The sequence below is a fragment of the Cyprinodon tularosa genome, unplaced genomic scaffold (genome assembly GCF_016077235.1).
Source record: "Cyprinodon tularosa strain WSP-4 unplaced genomic scaffold, ASM1607723v1 ctg419, whole genome shotgun sequence".
Classification (NCBI taxonomy): Eukaryota; Metazoa; Chordata; class Actinopteri; order Cyprinodontiformes; family Cyprinodontidae; genus Cyprinodon; species Cyprinodon tularosa.
Window position 1 is genome coordinate 428,645 of NW_024039140.1, and position 22,608 is coordinate 451,252.

A 22,608-nucleotide genomic window follows, 5' to 3' on the forward strand; every position below is an offset into this window, starting at 1 on the left:
TTACAATCTTCTGAGTAATAATTAGAAAAAAAACTGTGATTCTTTGCAGAAAGAAACATGATTGTAACATTAAAAGATTACTTTACACATGAATCTGCTGTGGGTGTAGAATATTGTGCTTAACTTTATGTTATATTAAAAACCTCCCAAAGGACAAGCAGGTGAAAATAGCTTTACCTCTTCTGGTGAATTACAAATATTCTGTTCATTGCTCCTGAGCAACTAATAAATCTGGGAGTTTGATGCTTCTACGTACCATTAACAAAGACCGTGCATGGATTTTTACTTCTGCTCTTGGGATTTGATATCCGTTTCCTGAACTTGTTCACTCTTTATCACTTTTACTCCCGTAATCAAGGATTAAAGTAAGATTTAAGAAAGCTTATATGTATAAGTCACAGACTGCAGCTTTAAGCTCTGATGAAAGTAATTTCGTTTTAAAGGGTGAATCTCACATGAGGAGATGCTCTTAGATCAGGAGCTGTTTATGGATCACAACAATCTCATCATGTTAGCTATTGCTGCTTGCAGTAAAAAATTCTGAATAAAACAGACATATCTTATAATCCTGCTGATGTCTTCTTCTCCAGCTACTAAATATTTCTAATGCGAATCACACAAATGTGTATTCGTATTTCTGACAGGGTATATTCTAAGCCTTAACAAACTATAGGTAATTGCCTTCATTGTGTAGAATGAAATGTTATGAAAAGCAACATAAAGCTGAATATTTATGTTCAATGAGGCCTAAGGCTGAAATTGCACAACATTTTAAATCTTGGCAGACAAGATGGACAATGAGTCGATGAGAAAACATTCATATCAATCATTAGGTACTTGAAAATATCCCTAAGGTCACAACAGACCAGAAGCTTAACAGATATATTGAAGCAGCTTTTTTTCAGGAGAGCTCAGTCGGCTGCAACAATAACAGAGAACACATGTAGGGTCAAGTGGCTCTCTGAGCAATCCAGCTCTGTTTATACCATTTCACTGCATTTTATCTACTTCACTTCATTTTGTTGCAGCCAAATGTCATCCTGGCTCTGAGGTAAATAGTTACAAATAAACTAAATGCAGAAATGTGAGGTCAAAGAACAAAACGCAAGGTTTTTGTGTTAAGCGAGTTCAGCTTCTTTCCTGTGTGATATATACACTATATTGCCAAAAGTATTTGCTCACCCATCCAAATTATTGGAATCAGGTGTTCCAATCACTTCCATGGCCACAGGTGTATAAATTCAAGCACCTAGGCATGCAGACTGTTTTTACAAACATTTGTGAAAGAATGGGTCGCTCTCAGGAGCTCAGTGAATTCCAGCGTGGAACTGTGATAGGATGCCACCTGTGCAACAAATCCAGTCGTGAAATTTCCTCGCTCCTAAATATTCCACAGTCAACTGTCAGCTGTATTATAAGAAAATGGAAGTGTTTGGGAACGACAGCAACTCAGCCACGAAGAGGTAGGCCACGTAAACTGACGGAGCGGGGTCAGCGGATGCTGACGCGCATAGTGCGAAGAGGTCGCCAACTTTCTGCAGAGTCAATCACTACAGACCTCCAAACTTCATGTGGCCTTCAGATTAGCTCAAGAACAGTGCGCAGAGAGCTTCATGGAATGGGTTTCCATGGTCGAGCAGCTGCATCCAAGCCATACATCACCAAGTGCAATGCAAAGCGTCGGATGCGGTGGTGTAAAGCACGCCGCCACTGGACTCTAGAGCAGTGGAGACGCGTTCTCTGGAGTGACGAATCGCGCTTCTCCATCTGGCAATCTGATGGACGGGTCTGGGTTTGGCGGTTGCCAGGAGAACGGTACTTGTCTGACTGCATTGTGCCAAGTGTAAAGTTTGGTCGAGGGGGGATTATGGTGTGGGGTTGTTTTTCAGGAGCTGGGCTTGGCCCCTTAGTTCCAGTGAAAGGAACTCTGAATGCTTCAGCATACCAAGACATTTTGGACAATTCCATGCTCCCAACTTTGTGGGAACAGTTTGGAGCTGGCCCCTTCCTCTTCCAACATGACTGTGCACCAGTGCACAAAGCAAGGTCCATAAAGACATGGATGACAGAGTCTGGTGTGGATGAACTTGACTGGCCTGCACAGAGTCCTGACCTCAACCCGATAGAACACCTTTGGGATGAATTAGAGCGGAGACTGAGAGCCAGGCCTTCTCGTCCAACATCAGTGTGCGACCTCACAAATGCGCTTCTGGAAGAATGGTCAAAAATTCCCATAAACACACTCCTAAACCTTGTGGACAGCCTTCCCAGAAGAGTTGAAGCTGTTCTAGCTGCAAAGGGTGGACCGACGTCATATTGAACCCTATGGATTAGGAACGGGATGTCACTTAAGCTCATATGTGAGTCAAGGCAGGTGAGCAAATACTTTTGGCAATATAGTGTATATATATATATATATAATCTGAACAATCCCATTGTTGTAAAAAAGATGCATTTTGAGCATAAAGCATGATGAAAAATTTGCATTTTTTATACATTTGGAGCGACTGACACTGTGAGTAACCACTGCTAACACTTATACTCCAAGGCACAAAGAAAGCTGCCTTTAACAGTGAGCAAGTCAGTCATTTTTAGTGCACTTGACAACGGTGGTATCTGGAGGCAATAATTTGTGTGTCAGCTACTGATAAAGGGGGAGCTGACAGCGGAGACATTCTCTTTCTTCTTTCTACAAACTTGATCCTCTGATGAATAGATCTTTGATTTGCAAGCACTAGAGTCGGTGCGCTATCCGTCTGCACAGATAACCTGACAGCTGGTCATTCAAGGAAGTTCCCCTTCGTCCAAATTGGGATTCTGGGCATGTGCTTGTGTGTGTGTGTTAGGGTGGGTGTGCATTTCCTTGGCTGTGATTTGTCACTCTTCTTCAAACAGGCAAACTGTGCTTGAACTTGACAGGATGAAAAGCTACAAGTGTCTCGAGCTGCAGTGCGCTTGTGAGCCTGTAGAATGACATTATTGGGGGTCTGATGAGAACAATTAGACAGCACTAAAATGTTTTTTTTCTTAGCTTCAATCAAATGTTTTACTGCAAAAGAGTCTAATTAAACTTAATTATTAGGACATTTATATAAAACTGTTTGACAACTGTGCAAAGACCAGAAAAATAGAAATAAATAAAACTTGAAAAGTTCTTTTGAACAAAGGGCTTTAGCGGGGAACAAAGTAATATTGTGAAGTGAATGAAAAATTATAACAATAACCCTTCTTAGATGGAACCAAATAAAAGTGCAACTGTTTCCTTTTCACTGCAGAAACAATCTAGATATAAGTAAAATGTCTTATATTAAGTGTATTTCTCCTTAATAGAGCTGTTAAATAAGACGAATTACTCTTAAAATAAGATAAGTAGATAATATGCACTTGAAATAGGATAATATGTGTTTTCTCATTTTTAATGTACATTGTCTTGTTCCATTGGCACTTACCTTCTCAACTTATTTTAAGAAAAATATTACCTATTTAGATTTCAATTTTTTTGCAGTGTTTAAAGTAATCTAATTGGCAACTTTAAGAGCCTAATATGCTGCTGGGTTCGTTAGGGGACATTTCAGATTATAAGGCAGGAAGACCAGGGAAAGCAGCAGACAAATCAGGTTGAAAGTTTTGTTCAGTTTTTTAAAACAAGATCCAAAACTTATCAAAGATAGCATCTGGCTCTTTTAACACATTATTGGAAAATGGGAATGTGATAACGTGGCTAATAATAATAAATCCACATGTCCATCCAAAGCATGTCCTTTTAGGTGTCTTTATTACACACTCTCACAGAACCATACAACAACAGTTTCCTGCCTCTCTAGACATATTTTAGCTTTCCTATAGGTGACATGGGAATACAATCAATCTTGTGGCGTAGGGGTAGTACTTCATATTAACTTACTCAGGATACTACATCAAAGATTATGGGACAACTGCATACCTGTCAATGCATGACTGTGGCCTTACATCAGAAGGCTGGGCAAGGATTGGCCTAGTTAGAAAAACAGCTCTGGGGCCCATGTTAACTGAAGGAGAAAATGCAGAGATCCACACCTGATGTGGCGGGATCCGTCGACAGCTCAGTTGTTATGTCATGTACTCCGTGACTAGTTATTGATGAGCAATGTACGAAAGACGAAAGAGATGATCAGACAATTAATTGTTTTGTCCTAAACACATGGCTGATAAGTGACACTGCACAGTACCCTGAACACATCATAAAACAATGACAAAGGTTGCAGCTTCCTAATAAGTTTGTCTGTTCATGTTTAGGAAGAACAGCCACGAGCTGACAGATGGTAGCAGTGGATGGCAGAACAAACTAAACCTCGACCTTTGTTTTTGCTGAATCCAGTTATGTTTAATTTGGAAATTTAGATGTTTTTCCATTTGGTTCTTGAAGTATTTCTTTCTGCGAAAAATCTGTTTAAACTAAGGTGTGCTTGTTGTACTCGCTGAGATATTCTGTATGTCTATGATGCTGAAAGTCGAGAAGGACAGGGTACGACGGGGGCGGAGGGGTTAGGCCTTGTGACCCACGTATGAAGGCCTTATGGCTGGTTTATTCTTAGAAACCAGGTCGTCTGTGTGTGTGTCGCAGTGAACGCAGATATGCCCCCACCCCTTCCGCAGACACTCTGGTGCACCTTTCCAAAATTTTAGGTGCCGGCAAACAGTGCGGCAGACGTTGGTCAAATCTAGATCCGCTCTACACTATGCATATTTCCTGTTTGGAACCTTACTAGCTTGTGTTGTTTGTATGACCGCCATTGTGGAAAAACGACTCCTGAAGATGGACCAGCCAGAAGACCGAGTTGCGTGAGAACGCTGGGACCCTTTTTCGACCTGGATATCAGCCCCCTCCGTTGTCGCACAAACTTGCCCTTTGTGTTTTTCCACTTCCTCACTGTCTCGACCATATCTAGACCCACAGCTAGTTTGTGATTGTCCCTCTTGCGTTGTCGTGTGGAATAACATAACGGAGATCACACTTCAAAATTGGGCATAAATAAAAACTATCTGCGTCATACCTGCGACAAGCTCACTGTGAAACACTGCTGCGGGAGTATTACCAGCCCTTGAGTCCTCAACACAACGATCATTGCATGAGTTGCTGCCCTTCGGATTTTGACATATGTCTTCTCCCTTTATCTAATTGTATTGACTGTGAGTGTTACTTGACAAAATCCCCCAAATAAATGCCATTAGAGGCAAAAAAAGAAAACATGTAGAAGAACACCACATGTATTTTTTTCTGTCATTGCCTTGAAGTCTCTAAAAGGGTTTTGCATGTTCGGGGGAATCATCTTCTTTTATGCAGACAAAGCACATGCTCGGGGCAATGTAATGGTGACTAACGTCAGTGGTTTGTTCTTACAATGTTTTTGTTGAGGTGGATGATCCTTAACACCTCCAATTTGGATGCATACACGTCAACCTTTGGTTTGGAATCATTTACTTCCACGTGTTGAGGAATTCATGCTTTGCTTTTACAGATAGAGTCAGAACCATGCAAGACACTGACATGGAATTTGGGGCAGCATTAGCAGTTAGGCAGAAACTGATTTGGTCTGGGTTATTGAAAGGAAACACTTTTTATTTATCAGCCGGCTACATAACAAAACCCACACTCACTGTCTTAAGTGGCAGGTTTTGACTCAAATAAAGAATGAGATTGGGGATGTAAGCATCTAAAATGAGCTCTCACTGCAGGGTGGCTGAATTCAATCTTGAAAACAATACTGTGAAAAGGAATCAGAACTTTGATGGACTTCTACTGTTTTGGTAGTTTTTCTTTCTTAGATTGTTCACACTAGATCACATAGAAAACCTTTGTTGATAAAAAATAGTTTTCAAAGCAAGAGTTTATTTTTAAAAAGAAAAAAGCTCTCTAAACTACCCCTGACTTGTGTGAAAAAAATTTTGTATCATAAACCTGATTATCTGTTTTGCCAAAATTACGAGAGCCTTTGACATCTCTATTTAAAATTTTAACCTAATTTTCTTAGCGCAATTAATTAAATTAAGACAAGCTGGTGGGTTTTCAAAAAGTAATGACCTAATCATGCCAAAGCTTTTCAAAGATAAACTTTTCTTTTTATTTATGTGTTATATTCAGCTCTGTTTGGCCTGCAGTGCAAAAAAATAAGAAGAAAGAAGTAAGAAAGAAAGAAGAAGAAAGAAATAAGTAAACATTTCTTAGATAGGTTAAGATGATCTGGCGATGGAATGAATATTTTATTATTTTAAATGTAAATTGTCTTGTTCCATTTGCAAAGTGTCTCGCTTACCTCTTCAATTCAGGAAAAAAATGCACTCATTTTCAGAAAAAATAGTTATTTAGATTTAATTTTATTTCCAGTGTGTGATTAAAAAGGGACAAATTTTCAATGTCAAATGAGTCTGGATCTAGTGATGTCTTCTTGATTCCTTAGTAAAGATCTGTTCTACTGGGAGATGGACCCAGGGTTATTTATTTCTGATAAAGCTGCTGCTTCCACAGACTGATCTTGAAACAGAGGTGGAAGAAAGAAATTTGAATTTAATTTATTATCCTTTAGATATTCTTAGTTTTTGGCCGTACACAAATTGTAATCAGATTACTTGTATTGCATCCACCAAGAAAATGGTGTTTTACTCTTGCATGTCATATCTTTACACATGCTGGGTTTATAATATTGTCTTTGGAATGTAAAGATGAAATATGAATTATTATTAATCAGTATATGAGAATATATTATTTAATATCAATATCATTCCTATCATCATCAGTTTTTTTTTTGTTTTTTTTTAGATATTTCCTTACAAAAATCAGCAGCTAATTTTGGTCATTTGCTGTTCATTTACCCAGCCAAGGAAAGAATTAGACTGGTTTATTACAATCTTATGTTAAATTACCAGAGCCTCAGAAGAATAACTCTCTGTGCTCAGTCAGCCTTGCTGCTTCGTACATAAAGCAATTACAGTCGGGTTGAAATGAAGATCTGTATCATATCTGCTATAACAGATTCAATTTTCGGTGTTGGCCTGAGTCGTTAACTCAGATCTGCGACATTAACATTTCTGTCTTCTTCTGTAAGATTCTTTTCATGATGAGCCTGCAGTCTGGTCACCACCTGGAAAGCCACTGTACGCACCCACTGCAACTGTCTGCATTGTAGATAACTCAATAAATTACCTAATTGATTTTACAAGAAATTTAGTTTGGACTGTTCAGCTCAGTTAAAGCCCATTCAGAGCAAGGCCCAGACCGAGTGTTCTATAAACCGCCTGACACCATTAAGGAGATGGATGGATGGATGGATGGTCTGATAAACATGGAGTACCTTTTTCTAAAGTAATGGATCCACATGTTGAAAGAAGTTGCTCAAAAACCATATTGAAAACAAAATAAAGTTGTAGAAATAATTTGGTGAAACATATTAACCTGAAGGTGATAATATACACTGAATGTTTCTGAGAGAATTGCAAATTGGTCCCTGAACCTCTTTTATATTTCTTAAAATGTCCCACCTAACCATAGCTGGAGACATAGGGTAAAATACACCTCATATAATATTAGCTTGGTGTGACTGACAGCAGAGCTTATGTGCCTACCAAGCAAACTAGCAAAACTCCCACATGTAAAAAAGGCTTAAAAGAAATCAAGGAGCAAATGATGGAGGAATGAGTCGTTTACCTCCCCCCCAACCTGTCTACTAATGCGGACCTGTGAAACTGCCTGTGTGAACCATATCGAAACCTGGAACTGAAAATTAACATCATGGTCTTTAATGTTGATACTCCCTGAAAAACTCCAGTCTGCAACAGACTGTGACCATCAACATAATCCACTGTCAAGGAATGCCTACAATGGCAAAGAAGATCAGTTCCTTTGAATCCAATTAGCTTTAATTGACAGGTTTATGAACACAAACAAGACATATTACTGCAGTTCCACTTTACTATTAATTAAGACATGTTCCATCATCCATCCATCCATCCATCCATCCATCCATCCATCCATCCATCCATCCATCCATCCATCCATCCATCCATCCATCCATCCATCCATCCACCCTTGACATGTTAACATGTAATTTAAATAGACATATAAAAAAAGAAACATATATTTCCTTGTGGGGTGACAGTGGTGTTGGATGTAGGAGTTTGCCCTGAAATTGAAGGATTGATGGTTCAAGCCCCGACTCCGACTTTCAGTGTCGTTGTGTCCTTGGGCAAGACACTTCACCTGCATTGTTTACTGATGGTGGTCAGAGGGCCCGGTGGCGCCAGTGTACGGCAGCCCCACTTCTGTCAGTGAGCCCCAGGGCAGCTGTGGCTACAATGTAGCTTACCACCATCAGTGTGTGAGTGTGTGCGTGAATGGGTGAATGAATGTAGTGTAAAGCGCTTTGGTCAAGTCTCCTGACTTGGCGCTATATAAGTACATGCCATTTACCATTTAAATAAACATCTTTTTACCAGTGCAAACGAGCAGTGAGTAATCAGTTGAAAGTATAACCTATCAAATTTTAGGTAAAATTAATATGCATTTACCTATAAACTGTCCTTCGTATTGCAGAAATGATCAACAGAATTCAAAATTGTAAAAACTGTATAAATATAAAACTGTCTACATATCTGAAATTGTTCTAATCTGGTTTCAGGAAAGATAAATTATATCAAAAACAATCCCAAATTTTGGATCAAACAGCACACTGCATACATTTTTTTTAAACCGTATATGAATTCCTCATGTTTAACTATATCCAGCACTGTGAACACCTTTCTAAATCAATCAGCAAAAATATGCTTCCTCTAAAATATTGTTTTGTAATAATTGTACAACTGACAGATAATGTCCTAAAAATGGGCACATTGATTAGGTAGAGGGAATGCGAGTCGTAGATGAAAGCCTTAGTCCTTGATAAAGCTATCGGCCACAAGACATTCAAGAGTAATATTAAAGAACACCATCTGAAGAGAACATCTATTACATCCTGTTGTTTAGGATATTTAAATACCTTTAGTCTGGTTATATGCTGACTGCAGTTATCAGTAACCGGTTTGTATTGTTGGGACTGAATTCCATGCAGTCTGAAATGGGGAAAACATTTTGCTGCACAAGAAAGATTATAACTACTAGAAAATGGCTTTTAAAATGAGCAGGAGTAAGAAGCAATAAAAATGTGTCACAGCACCGAGATGCCATTGCTGCTCATATAACAGGCTAAGAACCAGGCTGATAACTTATAAACAAATTGCTGCACCTTTAATATCCTTCAACAGTTGTCCTCTGCTTTTGGTGCAGACGAGAGAGCAGCTGGAAAAGAAAAACCTGTGCAGACTGCAGTTTGTGTGATGACTGTAACTAATGACATTCAGATGTTAAACATGCTCAGACAGTGCTTATCTTTTATTTTGATAATAGCCGTTCTTTGTCCTTGCCTAGTATTCAGAACAACAGCAAACTTTAATTAGCTCTCTCTTACTCCAACACACACATGCAGATTGCTTCATTGTTTTCCTTCCTTCATCAGCATTCAGTATGACTGCCTCCTACTGATGTAAAATGAATGCCGCGCTGTGCTGGAGAATGTAAAAGTGCATCGTCTGCCTTGAACGCTGCTTCACCAAATAAACAAATAAGGGGTAATTATGGCACAGTAAGTTAATGTGTGTAAAGGCTCAAACAAACAAAGACAAAAACACACAAATGTGCAAACATGAGGGGCTAAACACCCTCTTTTAGGCTGTGGTTTATAAGGATTACATGTAGTAACCAGGGGCAATCGCAGTGTGGGGGGAGATTTATCTGTTCTCAGTGTGCTGTGAAATGATTTGACTAAATATAGAGAGCAAATTTTTTTACTTGTGAGGTTTTGAGAAAGTCATACATACAGATATTACCATGTATCACTATTTTATCCTGTACTGGATCAGGTAAAGTCTCGTTTTAATTCGCAACTGCTTTGTTTCAATGTTTTTTTTGCATCCAGGTTTCTGCTGGTGCCTCTTCAGCTGTATGTCACTTGGATCACTTCTGCTTGTTTCACCACATGTGCATACCCTCTTAGATTAAACCAAATTCATTGAGAAACTTGCATGAATGATGTGTAGAAATGTAGAAGTTAGTGGCTACTGCCCCTTTCCCACATCGAAACAGATTTTCTGCATTAACTTTAATTTTTCTTTCTTCTCTTTTTCCTTACAGCCCAGATGAATCCAATGACACAGCTATACTACAAAAAGGTGAGTTAAATACTTAAACAGTGATACGCTGCAGGGTAACTGCTTGCAAATTGAATGAACTGTCTTGAAAATGCTGACAGGCCCTGAAAATGTTAAATAATTCAAACTAAAAGCCTTCCTTCAAATTATTTTTGTGCTTACATGTGATGCTTATGTTAGTATAGGTTTCCAACATTATTTTCCGAATGACTAAAATTACATGACTGCACACATGTGCAGCTGCTTTTGCCCCAGTGGCGTATTTCTCCTGGGAGGTAAGGTTCACCCCCTGCAGCTATAAGAGCATATGGATGTCTTTGGAGCATCTAGTGCTGCTGAATTAAAGATTTGTGCAATTCACAATAAAATGTTCTTCAGACAAAAAACAGATGTTGGGGCATTGTTAAATCACAATAATGTGATAGACCAAGAAAAGTTTTTTTTTTTGTATTGCAATTATAATAAAGATTTGACAAATCTATTTTGTTTTCATCTCCCTTTAGTCAATACCTTGTTGGGCCGCCTTTCAATTCAATATGCAACTGTGCAGAGTTCATTTGAGCTGATATCCTTTGACAGCTGTCTATAATACATTGTTAAGGTAATGACCCTTTGTGGCTGTCCGTCAAAAACCCACTTTAAATCAGGTTAAAGTTTGGACAACTAAAAATCAATCTTTAAGGAGGGTTTAACACCAGCCTTTCTTTTTTTATGTATTTTATCTCATGTTTTTCCACATCTGCATGACACCTTATTGCCATCTTGTTTATCAAGTTAAAAAAACTATATTTTTTCCTCAATTCTTTAGGCGATTTATTCGCCGTATCGAGACCGAATCCCGCTTCAGATTGTCCGGGCTGAAGTGGAGCTGTCTGCTGAGGAGCGGGCCTACCTCACCGCTGTAGAGAAAGGTAAGAAGAACAGAGTAAAAGAAAAGTAAAAGAGAAAGAACCTCCTATAGCCATCTGTTTATCTGAAACCACACCAGTCAGTTTGTTCCCTCCACACCTGCACCCCAGACATCCAGTCACCCATGAAATGGTGCTGATGGCTAAGCAGCTGGACAGGCAGTCTGCTGCCAGCAGCAGTTCACAGGTGTCAGCATCTCGTCTAGATGTCCTTCATCATGATGCTACACCTCAGTGTTTGCCTCTTTTGGGAAAACAGGAGCTCAGCAGAAAGCTTGTTTTAATCTGTCATATTTACAATATGGGATGATAACCAGAAATTACTCATTATAAAACTACACCTGAAGTGAACAGTTAGTTTCAAGGTAACATTTAACTTAACTCACACAAGCACTTTCCAAGAATTGGTCACTTATAACTTAACCTTAACTATGAAAGGACCATCTAGTCCTCAGGCTTTTATTATTCTCTCTCTTTAATTAGGTGACTATGCAGGAGTCAAACATGCTCTTCGCGAGGCAGAAGTCTACTACAACATGGACGTTAACTGTCTGGATCCGCTGGGTCGCAGCGCTCTCCTCATCGCCATCGAGAACGAGAATCTGGAGATCATGGAGCTCCTGCTGGACCATGGCATCCACACAGGTGACGCCTTGCTGTACGCCATCAGGAAGGAGGTAGTGGGCGCCGTGGAGCTGCTGTTATCACACAGGAGGCCCAGCGGGGAGAAGCAGGTGGGTTTCGGCCCCATCAGGGATGAGCTTTTTACGGTTGTTTTAATCTGTTCCATCCATATGGAAGTAAATATGTGCCATCAGAATTTGAATAAAAAATACCTCTGAAATTTGAATGTTGTATATTAGTGCTTACTTTTTCAGTATTAAAATAAATTCAGAATATATTTTTAACCTAAAAAAAATTCAATGTCATTATTTGTACATTAAAAAAAAAATCAGTGTAATTTTTTTTACATGGTAGCAATTTTCAGTTATTAAAAAAAATCACATTCCTATTTCAAAGTGATAAAATTTTCAATATACATATTTTTCACAGTTTAAATTTTCAGTGTTAAAAAATTCAGCATATAAAAAATTCAACTTTTCAAAATTCAAATGCAATATTTTCGTTGTCCTCCAATTCAACTTGCTCAAATTCACTGTCTCAAATTCAGCGTCTAAAAATTCGCTGTAAAAATGGCCAAGGTTACTTCAGATCACAGATATTAGCAATGGATGTCCGATTCCAACATCCACCTAATCACGTGACACAACCGTCATATTGAAGAAGTACCAGTATCACCCAGGCTGGCGACCATGGAGGCGAACTCAAACCCAGCGGTGAGTTTAATGCTTTCATATTTCTGTAGTATATTTTATTTTGCGCATGAAGTTTGATACATTATCTTAAAGCCTGATTTAAAACACTGGTTTGGGCCGTTGTTAATCTTACACCGTGTAGTGCCGGCATATTACTTCTCGCTACCTCCGAGCACCCCCCCCCCCCCCAATTTCCCCCGTTTTATTTAAAAAAGAAATACCCCTTGCGCCAAGTCTAGAATCTTTAAAGAGAACTGATGGGTGGTGACTTTCTGGGTTGTTTGTATGTTGTCTTAGGTGAGACTGAGACAGGCAGTCGTTGCCTACTGTGCTCTTCTCCCATTAAAATTGTAGAAACTATATCAAGCACAAATAAATCTACAATTTGGTAGGTAACTGGTATTTTGAATGATGTTGTAATGACAATAACTTTCTTAATTAATTCATAAATGAAGTCACCTAACAATACAGTAGCTGATCAGAGTGGGGTCGGAACTGTTCACAGCCCCTCTTTGAAGCACACAAGGCAGCCATATTAGCTTACTACATTAGCGGTAGCATCTCCTGAAAAATTACGACTTTACTAAGACTGCCTGGAAAAGTGGTATTTCTTTTTGAAATAAAACGGGGGAAATTGGGAGGGGGGTGCTCGGAGGTAGCGAGAAGTAATATGCCGGCACTACACGGTGTAAGATTAACAACGGCCCAAACCAGTGTTTTAAATCAGGCTTTAAGATAATGTATCAAACTTCATGCGCAAAATAAAATATACTACAGAAATATGAAAGCATTAAACTCACCGCTGGGTTTGAGTTCGCCTCCATGGTCGCCAGCCTGGGTGATACTGGTACTTCTTCAATATGACGGTTGTGTCACGTGATTAGGTGGATGTTGGAATCGGACATCCATTGCTAATGTCTGTGACCTGAAGTAACCTTGGCCATTTTTACAGCGAATTTTTAGACGCTGAATTTGAGACAGTGAATTTGAGCAAGTTGAATTGGAGGACAACGAAAATATTGCATTTGAATTTTGAAAAGTTGAATTTTTTATATGCTGAATTTTTTAACACTGAAAATTTAAACTGTGAAAAATATGTATATTGAAAATTTTATCACTTTGAAATAGGAATGTGAATTTTTTTAATAACTGAAAATTGCAACCATGTAAAAAAAATTACACTGAATTTTTTTTAAATGTACAAATAATGACATTGAATTTTTTTTAGGTTAAAAATATATTCTGAATTTATTTTAATACTGAAAAAGTAAGCACTAATATACAACATTCAAATTTCAGAGGTATTTTTTATTCAAATTCTGATGGCACATATTTACTTCCATACATCCAGGCACAATTCTGCACATTATCCATTGTGGATGTGCTTCATTTGTTTTTCTGTTTTAACACATCTGTGTGTGTGAAGGAGATAATGAGCTGTACATTCATTTATTGTAATGCCCCATGCTGCATTTTGCTGAGACGAGGAAAATTTAAGCCACTCTTTAACAGACAAACTGTGAAATAGGATTTGTAGACAGAGAGAATGTTTGTCTGCCTGCTGCATTTTTCTTTCTGCATATTTATGAAAAAAAAAATGGCTAAGACGCCGTAATACTCCGTTTAACTGAAGTGTAGCTGCTTAGGGAATCGATGGGGAGACATTCTGAGACAGGAAATCAAGGAGCGAGAGATTAGAGAGCAAGAGGAGTAATAATGAAGAGGTGAAAAGAGGCGAGATGAAGAAAAGACATCAGAGCAGGAAGGAAAACAAACAAAAAGGAATTTTCTCTTTAGAAGAGAAGTGAGAGTTAATGAGAGTTTTTCATTAATGGGGTTTATGGACTGGTATCGGAACATCCATGAATGGAAACCTCTTCTTAAAACAGAAAAATGTAAGGATATTTTACCTTCTTTTTCCCAACTGTATTTTTTTTTATCAATTTCATACATAGAAACAGGTCAAGGTGTCGTAGAATCAATAGGATGTATTTTATGAATAACATGCAGATTTTTACTTTTTAATATTTAAATATTTCTGTTTTTACCTCAGCAAAGGAGATGTAGACAGTCAGGCTCAGTGGTTGAGGAACAGAGATAAGGCATGGTACCGAAATCAGTGCAGAACTTTAAACTGATTTCCACCTTGGAGCAAGGCTTATAGGAATTAAAACTGACCTCCCCAGCATTCCGAGCCAAAACCCTGAGGGTTCCACGGAGAAGGACCAGAACCCGCGCTCCCCCCGCAAGCCAAACAAAACCCTGAGGGCTCAGCAGAGAAGAGCCGGGACACGGTCAGGAGACAAACACCAAACCCTCTCAGTCCACTGGCCTCCAAGAGTCAGGACATGAACCAGGAACTTACATAAAACTCGAAAACAAACATGAACAACTGACACAAATACATATAACAAATGAACAAAGAATACCTGAGTAAAGTACGAACACACGAATGAACAAAGAATCCACAAAATAATGATCTGACCCCGATAGCTGGGCTAAACCGTATATATAGCAGAGGGAGCAGGTGAATAAGATAAATGATAATTAGAGAGCAGGGAGGGAATGGCAGGTGTATGAAGTCAGTAATCAGATAAGCTACCGGGGCTGCCATCATGACAGAGAAAAAAAAATAAACAAATTATAAGTGATGGATAAAAATATGAAAATGGAGCAAGGGAAACTGAAATGGGGTCAAGAAGGGAGATGTGGACTGGAAGAATGACAAGTATGACGATGAGAAATTGACTTTCACATCAAAGTCTGAATATTTTAAAAATATGCACAGACACACACACACACACACAGACAAATATATATATATATATATATATATATATATATATATATATATATATATATATATATATATGAAGTTCCAGTGTAAGTTTGCCACTGGATTGATTTTGTTGGTAGGTTTGGTCTCTATCTGCTGACAGCGGCACCTTACTTTTATTTGCTTAAAACCGTGCTTCATAAACCAAAATATTATTCAACTGGGTCAGCAGAAACAGAATTTGCTGCACAGCCTCTCGGTAGATTTGCTTTTAATTGATTTTTTGAGCTCCAGCTGCAGTTTATCAGCTTTTCTCTCTGCTCTATTGCATTTAAATAAGGCTGACTTTGCTCAGCTTGGTGAAGCTACATCACCAGCACTCCAAAAAGTTTTCAGTAAATGTTAACATTGTGAACTTGTACAAAATAGTCAGTTCTTCCTAAACATATCTCCAAGGGGCTATCACAGGGATTTAATGGCACATTTTAAACTTAAAGTAAGTAAAAAAGTAGTTTTATTTCAAATTAAGCAAATATTTAACGTATATAACTCCAGAGCAAGCTCTTATGTCATTACTTTATTCAAATCTTAATCTACATTTTAAAATGAAATAACAACCCGCTTCAGTGAATGATTAGAAACTGAAATACTCTTCTGGTAGAACTTATTTGGTGATATTTTTTCTGGTAGATTGTTTAACAGTAGGCATTTCTGTAATGTACCAGGGCCAGAGGTGTTAAGTAAGTATGAATACTTCATTACCTTACTTTAGAAGAAATTTTGACTATCTAAACTTTACTGGAGTGATTCTTTTTTACTACTTTCTACTCCTTGCATTTCAAACGTAGATTCATTAGTTTTGTTTCATTTAAGCTTATTTTCACTATGGATTGTTGGTATTAAAAATTTTTTTGTAAATTATTTTTCATCCAGACAATTCATTTCTTTGTGGTTTCTTTGTGGTTGGTGCTACACCATCTTGTTGTTGGTCGCATACCAAAATAAAGAGTTTTTCATGATGATGCACAGTTAAATTTGACACTGAAACTACTACTAAGAAAATTAAGTATAAGGAAGTGATCATCCAGAATTGTAGAAAAATGTAGAGTAGTTCGATAGCCAGTATAAAGTTTAAAACACCTGTCCTAAAAAATTTCCCGGCATTACTTTTACCTTTATACTTTAAGTAGTTTTAAAAATTTTACTTTTACATTTTTACTTGAGTAAAAAGCTTAAGTTGATGCTCTAATTTCTACAAAAGTGTTTTTCAACAGGATTTATACTGGAGTAACAAGTAGGACTGTAAATCGATCAGGACAAGTCATATACAGCATTCTGATCTGTGTCAGTTATCAACTGTCTAATGATGGATAAATCGGTTTTCTTAGCGGATTCTAATAATATACACATTCAACATTTATTTACCTGTTTTAATGAGTAAATTTTATTTTTTCCGCTGTGCATTAATTTACCTCGACATTTTTTCACTGTCTCTAATCAGAGCCCTTTTCGTAGCAGCTGCTTTCACACTCCTCACTGCAGGAAGAGGAGGGTAGGAGAGTGTAGGACAGAGAATAAACAGATGAGTAAAAGGTTTTGGCAGGAGAGAGTGGGCGGGACAGAGACTGAAGATCAAGAGATGGAGGGCAGGGAGAGGTACGATGAGATTCGGCAGATGGAAAAAGGAGGTGACAGTGGGTTAGAAGAGGAGAAAGATGCTGAGGAAAACAGCAGGGAAAAGAGAGAGGGACGGTAGAACGTGTGGGAGGAGGAAGGGAGAGAAAAAGGAAGAGTAAAGGAGAAGAAGAATTGGGGAAAACAGTAGGTGTGATGAAGCTCTATAGAAGACGAAAAAAGATGAAAAAAGGCCTCTTCGTCATCCTCCCTCTGAGATGAAACACTTCACTCATGTTCAGTCCTCTTCTCTTTTTCACCTCTGTCTCTCTTCTTCTTCAAGAAGAACTTTCAAAGTATCTGACACTCTCAGGATGCATAAAAGACAAACAGATAAAAGTTCTTATATGGTTTTCTATATGCAAACAACTTTATCACTGTATTTTTTATATTTACTTGCACAAATGTCACTTTTTTGTTGCAGCAAGACAAGATAAAATTAAAAGGTGGTTTTAACATAACACTGAGGGCAAACTGTAAGGCAAGATTTTTTATTTTATTTTATAAAAACCACAAGAGTATTGAGCACATTTCAAAGTAACCATATTGTGTGAATACTTTGTTGAACAATTTCTTGCTTCAATAACAGCTGTTGGGGGGAATGTCTCTACCAGCATTCATTGAGGAAAACATTGGGCCTGTTTTATAATCTGGCAAAGGACCACAAGATATGTTAAGAAAATATAGACACCTGTATAACCTAAAACCTGGAAACAAAACATCTCGTCCTCTAAACAGTCTCTAATGTGACTAAATAGTTCAAAACAAGCTTGTTTCTAACGCAAAGATGAGGCTGTTTGCTAATGACTTATGATTATACGTTTTTGTTTGTGTGTTTTGGCTCAAAAAGGCAAATAATATAAATATAAATTTCAATATAACGCCATTACACAAAGCAGTGTTAATAAACAGATTATTTCAATGGCTCCTTTGCAGTTATAAGTTACTTTAGTTTATATCCCTGACACCCTGTTATTGCTGTACTTGTTTATTCTGTTCTCTTTCATAACAAAGCTTCATCTTCACTGAATAATGTGGTGACATGTTAATAAATAAGGGCCACAAAGTTAAACAGTTCCATAAAATAGATGAAAATGTAAATAAAAAGATGTAGTCAAGATGATATATAGCATCCGCATGCTTAAAGGGGGTTTAATGGTGCTAATGCTGGTAAAAGGGGAGGAAAACAAAACTAATCAGTGTTTCTCTCCCTTCATATATCTTGTTAGCTGCTCTTTCATGTTGGCCCTAATCCTGTGATAATAATACTCTTGCAATGTTTACAATCCATGATATATTCTAAATGCAAGATCTGATTCTTATCTGTGAAACATTCTTCCAGGATTCTTTCCATGTGGTTTCCATGTACGACTAGTCTTTAGCATTGTTATCCATGCTGCAAGGCAGCCAGCAGAAAGTTCAGACACTCTAAAAATGTGAACTCTGTCATGATGTGAACTCATCCTTAGTGTGTTCCTTATATGGTTTACATAAATGCATCAGATGGACTTTGTAGTTTTAGAAAGAGCCAAGCTAGGGTTATTTGCAGCTCTGTTTGCACTACCTATGCCAAGGCATTCACTCCTCTGACACAGCTGAATCAAATGGATTCATGACTTTCTCAGCATACCATCTTGCTCTACAAAGGTCTGGTACCAGTAAAGAGATTCAGGATAAGAAAAAGAAAAATGTAGTTAACTTGAAATGCTTCTAATTTAATTTAATTAATTTGAGTTTATACACTATATTGCCAAAAGTATTTGCTCACCCATCCAAATTATTGGAATCAGGTGTTCCAATCACTTCCATGGCCACAGGTGTATAAATTCAAGCACCTAGGCATGCAGACTGTTTTTACAAACATTTGTGAAAGAATGGGTCGCTCTCAGGAGCTCAGTGAATTCCAGCGTGGAACTGTGATAGGATGCCACCTGTGCAACAAATCCAGTCGTGAAATTTCCTCGCTCCTAAATATTCCACAGTCAACTGTCAGCTGTATTATAAGAAAATGGAAGTGTTTGGGAACGACAGCAACTCAGCCACGAAGTGGTAGGCCACGTAAACTGACGGAGCGGGGTCAGCGGATGCTGACGCGCATAGTGCGAAGAGGTCGCCAACTTTCTGCAGAGTCAATCACTACAGACCTCCAAACTTCATGTGGCCTTCAGATTAGCTCAAGAACAGTGCGCAGAGAGCTTCATGGAATGGGTTTCCATGGTCGAGCAGCTGCATCCAAGCCATACATCACCAAGTGCAATGCAAAGCGTCGGATGCGGTGGTGTAAAGCACGCCGCCACTGGACTCTAGAGCAGTGGAGACGCGTTCTCTGGAGTGACGAATCGCGCTTCTCCATCTGGCAATCTGATGGACGGGTCTGGGTTTGGCGGTTGCCAGGAGAACGGTACTTGTCTGACTGCATTGTGCCAAGTGTAAAGTTTGGTCGAGGGGGGATTATGGTGTGGGGTTGTTTTTCAGGAGCTGGGCTTGGCCCCTTAGTTCCAGTGAAAGGAACTCTGAATGCTTCAGCATACCAAGACATTTTGGACAATTCCATGCTCCCAACTTTGTGGGAACAGTTTGGAGCTGGCCCCTTCCTCTTCCAACATGACTGTGCACCAGTGCACAAAGCAAGGTCCATAAAGACATGGATGACAGAGTCTGGTGTGGATGAACTTGACTGGCCTGCACAGAGTCCTGACCTCAACCCGATAGAACACCTTTGGGATGAATTAGAGCGGAGACTGAGAGCCAGGCCTTCTCGTCCAACATCAGTGTGCGACCTCACAAATGCGCTTCTGGAAGAATGGTCAAAAATTCCCATAAACACACTCCTAAACCTTGTGGACAGCCTTCCCAGAAGAGTTGAAGCTGTTCTAGCTGCAAAGGGTGGACCGACGTCATATTGAACCCTATGGATTAGGAACGGGATGTCACTTAAGCTCATATGTGAGTCAAGGCAGGTGAGCAAATACTTTTGGCAATATAGTGTATGTATAGCCCCAATTCATGACTTCTGTCATCATAAAAGTATAGTGAAGGATATATATATATATATATATATATATATATATATATATTAGTGCTGTCAAAATTATTGCGTTATTAACGCGTTAACGCGAGGCCATTTTAACGGCGATAATTTTTTTAACGTGAGATTAACGCTATGTGGTTTTATGGTACAATTTTCCAAGTACATCCCGCTGCAGCCTGCGAGAAGGCGGGGCTATTTTCCCCCAGTCTATGCATTTCTCATAGGCTTCGAGAGCGGAGCTCCTCAAGGGAAAAAGACGCTCATACACTGGGTGACGCTAGTGCCTGTTCTTTAAGCCCCACCACCAACAAACAAGTTGAGTGTCTGGTAACTAGTAGCAACCTGAAATACGCTGAGAAAACAGATTACTGAGGTGAAATGGAATCTGCTACGGCACTCTTGCTGTCTGTGTACGCCACAGGTCAGTATCGTGTGTGTGTGTGTGTGTGTGTGTGTGTGTGTGTGTGTGTGTGTGTGGGTGTGGGTGGGTGCTTGTGTGTGTGTTCTCATTTTTGTTAAGAGTCTGAAAAGTAACTTTCTAGAGCATAGACTACCTCCATCTAGTGATGTCGGTCTATTGATTTTGATGTATTGATTGAAAATTGTTCATTATTATCTTGGTTAATTAACATCTAATGTTAACTCTACTGCATTTTATAGCAGTAGGGTAAAATGCTTGTCTTTGTTCAAAAGACTGTATTAACTTTAAAGACTGTCTTTTACATCAGCCTGTTTTCAGGGCCTTTTTTTTGCTTACATATTTGTTATTTTTTGCTACATGCCTCCCCATCTTCTTGCCATATGTTTCTATGGCATAAATCAGTGTCTGTGACCTGTTTTCATTTTAAAAAAAGAACATTGGCACAAACCTAGCCTGTATGTATTTTTTTTATGTCATCGAGAGTATTTAAATGATTTTCAATCAGGAAAAAAATGTGCGATTAAAATGCGATTAATCGCGAGTTAACTTAGGCATTGATGCGATTAATCGCGATTAAAAAAATTTAATCAATTGACAGCACTAATATATATATATATATTTTAAAAGACCTGCCGTTTCTGCTTAAAAAAAAATAAAAATTGGATCTTTTTATGATAATCTAAACGACACAAATCAATTTTTTCCCCATCCAACCCATGCTATTTAGCTATGTGGTCCTGAATCCAATACGTATCTGATCTTTTCGAAGCCTTTGTCTGAACGGCCAGGTCGCATTAATTGGACCTGAACATCATTCTCTTCAAAGGTCACTATTCTGCATCTTGTTACACAGAAGCAGGAAGAAAAAAACAACAATGCTGATAATGCGGAGAGCAGTCTTTTTTTTCAGCCTTCTTGAAAAGATTGTGTTGTTAATGCACTGTCTGAGGTTGGTAAATAATGAAAGATGCACTGCAATCCATGTTTACTTCCATAAACACAGAGCCCGCTCGCTACTTGTGATGTCATTGCATCCTCTACTTCACATACAAGTCACATATAGTCTAACTCTTGAAAAAAAAAGATAAACATAGACAAATTTCAGATTTTTTGTTAGAGAAAAGTGTTATAAGCATAAAATTACATATGATTCATTAAAACCAAACAGCCTTCAGATTGCCTCGTGCTTGTAAGAAGGTGAAAAACCGATCCATCCCTATATGCTTTAAAAACAGGTGCTTGTTAGTTTTTAGATGAGCTTTTAACCAAATTGTTTTGTTTTGACCTCAGGTTCCCTCCCTGATGATGGACAGTCAGTTCTCAGAGTTCACCCCTGATATAACTCCCATCATGCTTGCTGCTCACACCAACAACTATGAGATCATCAAACTACTTGTCCAGCGCAAGGTAGTTATTCTGTTACATAGAAGCTACTTAATTACATAAAAATGAATGCATTTTATAGCAAATTGGTACCCACCTATGTTATGAAATCATTGTTATTTTGGATTGATGTTTTCTTCTACATATTCTGTGCAGGTCACCATCCCACGGCCGCACCAGATAAGATGTGACTGTGTAGAGTGTGTATCCAGCTCAGAGGTTTGTCAATTTTTCTGATTACAATGATCTGATTACCAGGCACAGCTTCTGCTTTATAAAAAAATGAAGATCTCAAATAATTTAAAGCGTAAATATTTTTCATGCAACATTGTTTTAAACAGTGGACATATAATGTACTGTCTTTTTCAGAAAGCTGTCCATTGAAACCCATTAGATTGAGTAAGTGAATTGCAGAATTCAGTTATTTACTAACAGTTGATAGTCGCTTGGATTATTCTGTTGAATTTATAGTAATGCTTTTAATTGAGCATGTATGTAGAAACCGTAGGAAGAAAAACTTCTATTCAGCAGAAATAAAGGGCTGGTTTTACTCCTGCAGCAGTGTGTCGCAGTGAGCTTCTCGTAGATATGTTTGATTTATGCCCATTATTGAAGAGTTGTCTGCGCTATGTTGTTCCACACCACAACGCAAGTATGCCTAATCCTAAAAGTAGAAATTTTTTTTATGATTTTTTCCTTGCAGCTTCCATCACGTCTACACTTCGATATCTTCTCACAATCCCCTGTACCTCCAACATCTAACCCTTTTAGACTTACTTTATAAAGTACAACAGGATCATGACTGATCAGCATATTAGTAGCAGCTTGTAGTTGATGGGAATTTAGAACAGAGTGCATTAGCCATCCTTTGATTTTAGTAAATG

At 38.4% G+C, this 22,608-nt stretch overlaps 1 protein-coding gene across 1 annotated transcript in view; it reads left to right on the top strand.

The window, feature by feature from the left end:
- Nucleotides 1-22,608, top strand: part of trpc5a (transient receptor potential cation channel, subfamily C, member 5a) — a 175,455-nt gene that overhangs the window by 65,373 nt on the left and 87,474 nt on the right. The window contains exons 2-6 of the mRNA XM_038299019.1: nt 10,199-10,236; nt 11,024-11,126; nt 11,607-11,857; nt 21,632-21,748; nt 21,881-21,943. Coding sequence (XP_038154947.1) covers nt 10,204-10,236; nt 11,024-11,126; nt 11,607-11,857; nt 21,632-21,748; nt 21,881-21,943 — 567 coding nt within the window. The 5' untranslated portion in view covers nt 10,199-10,203. The remainder of the gene's footprint in view (nt 1-10,198; nt 10,237-11,023; nt 11,127-11,606; nt 11,858-21,631; nt 21,749-21,880; nt 21,944-22,608) is intronic.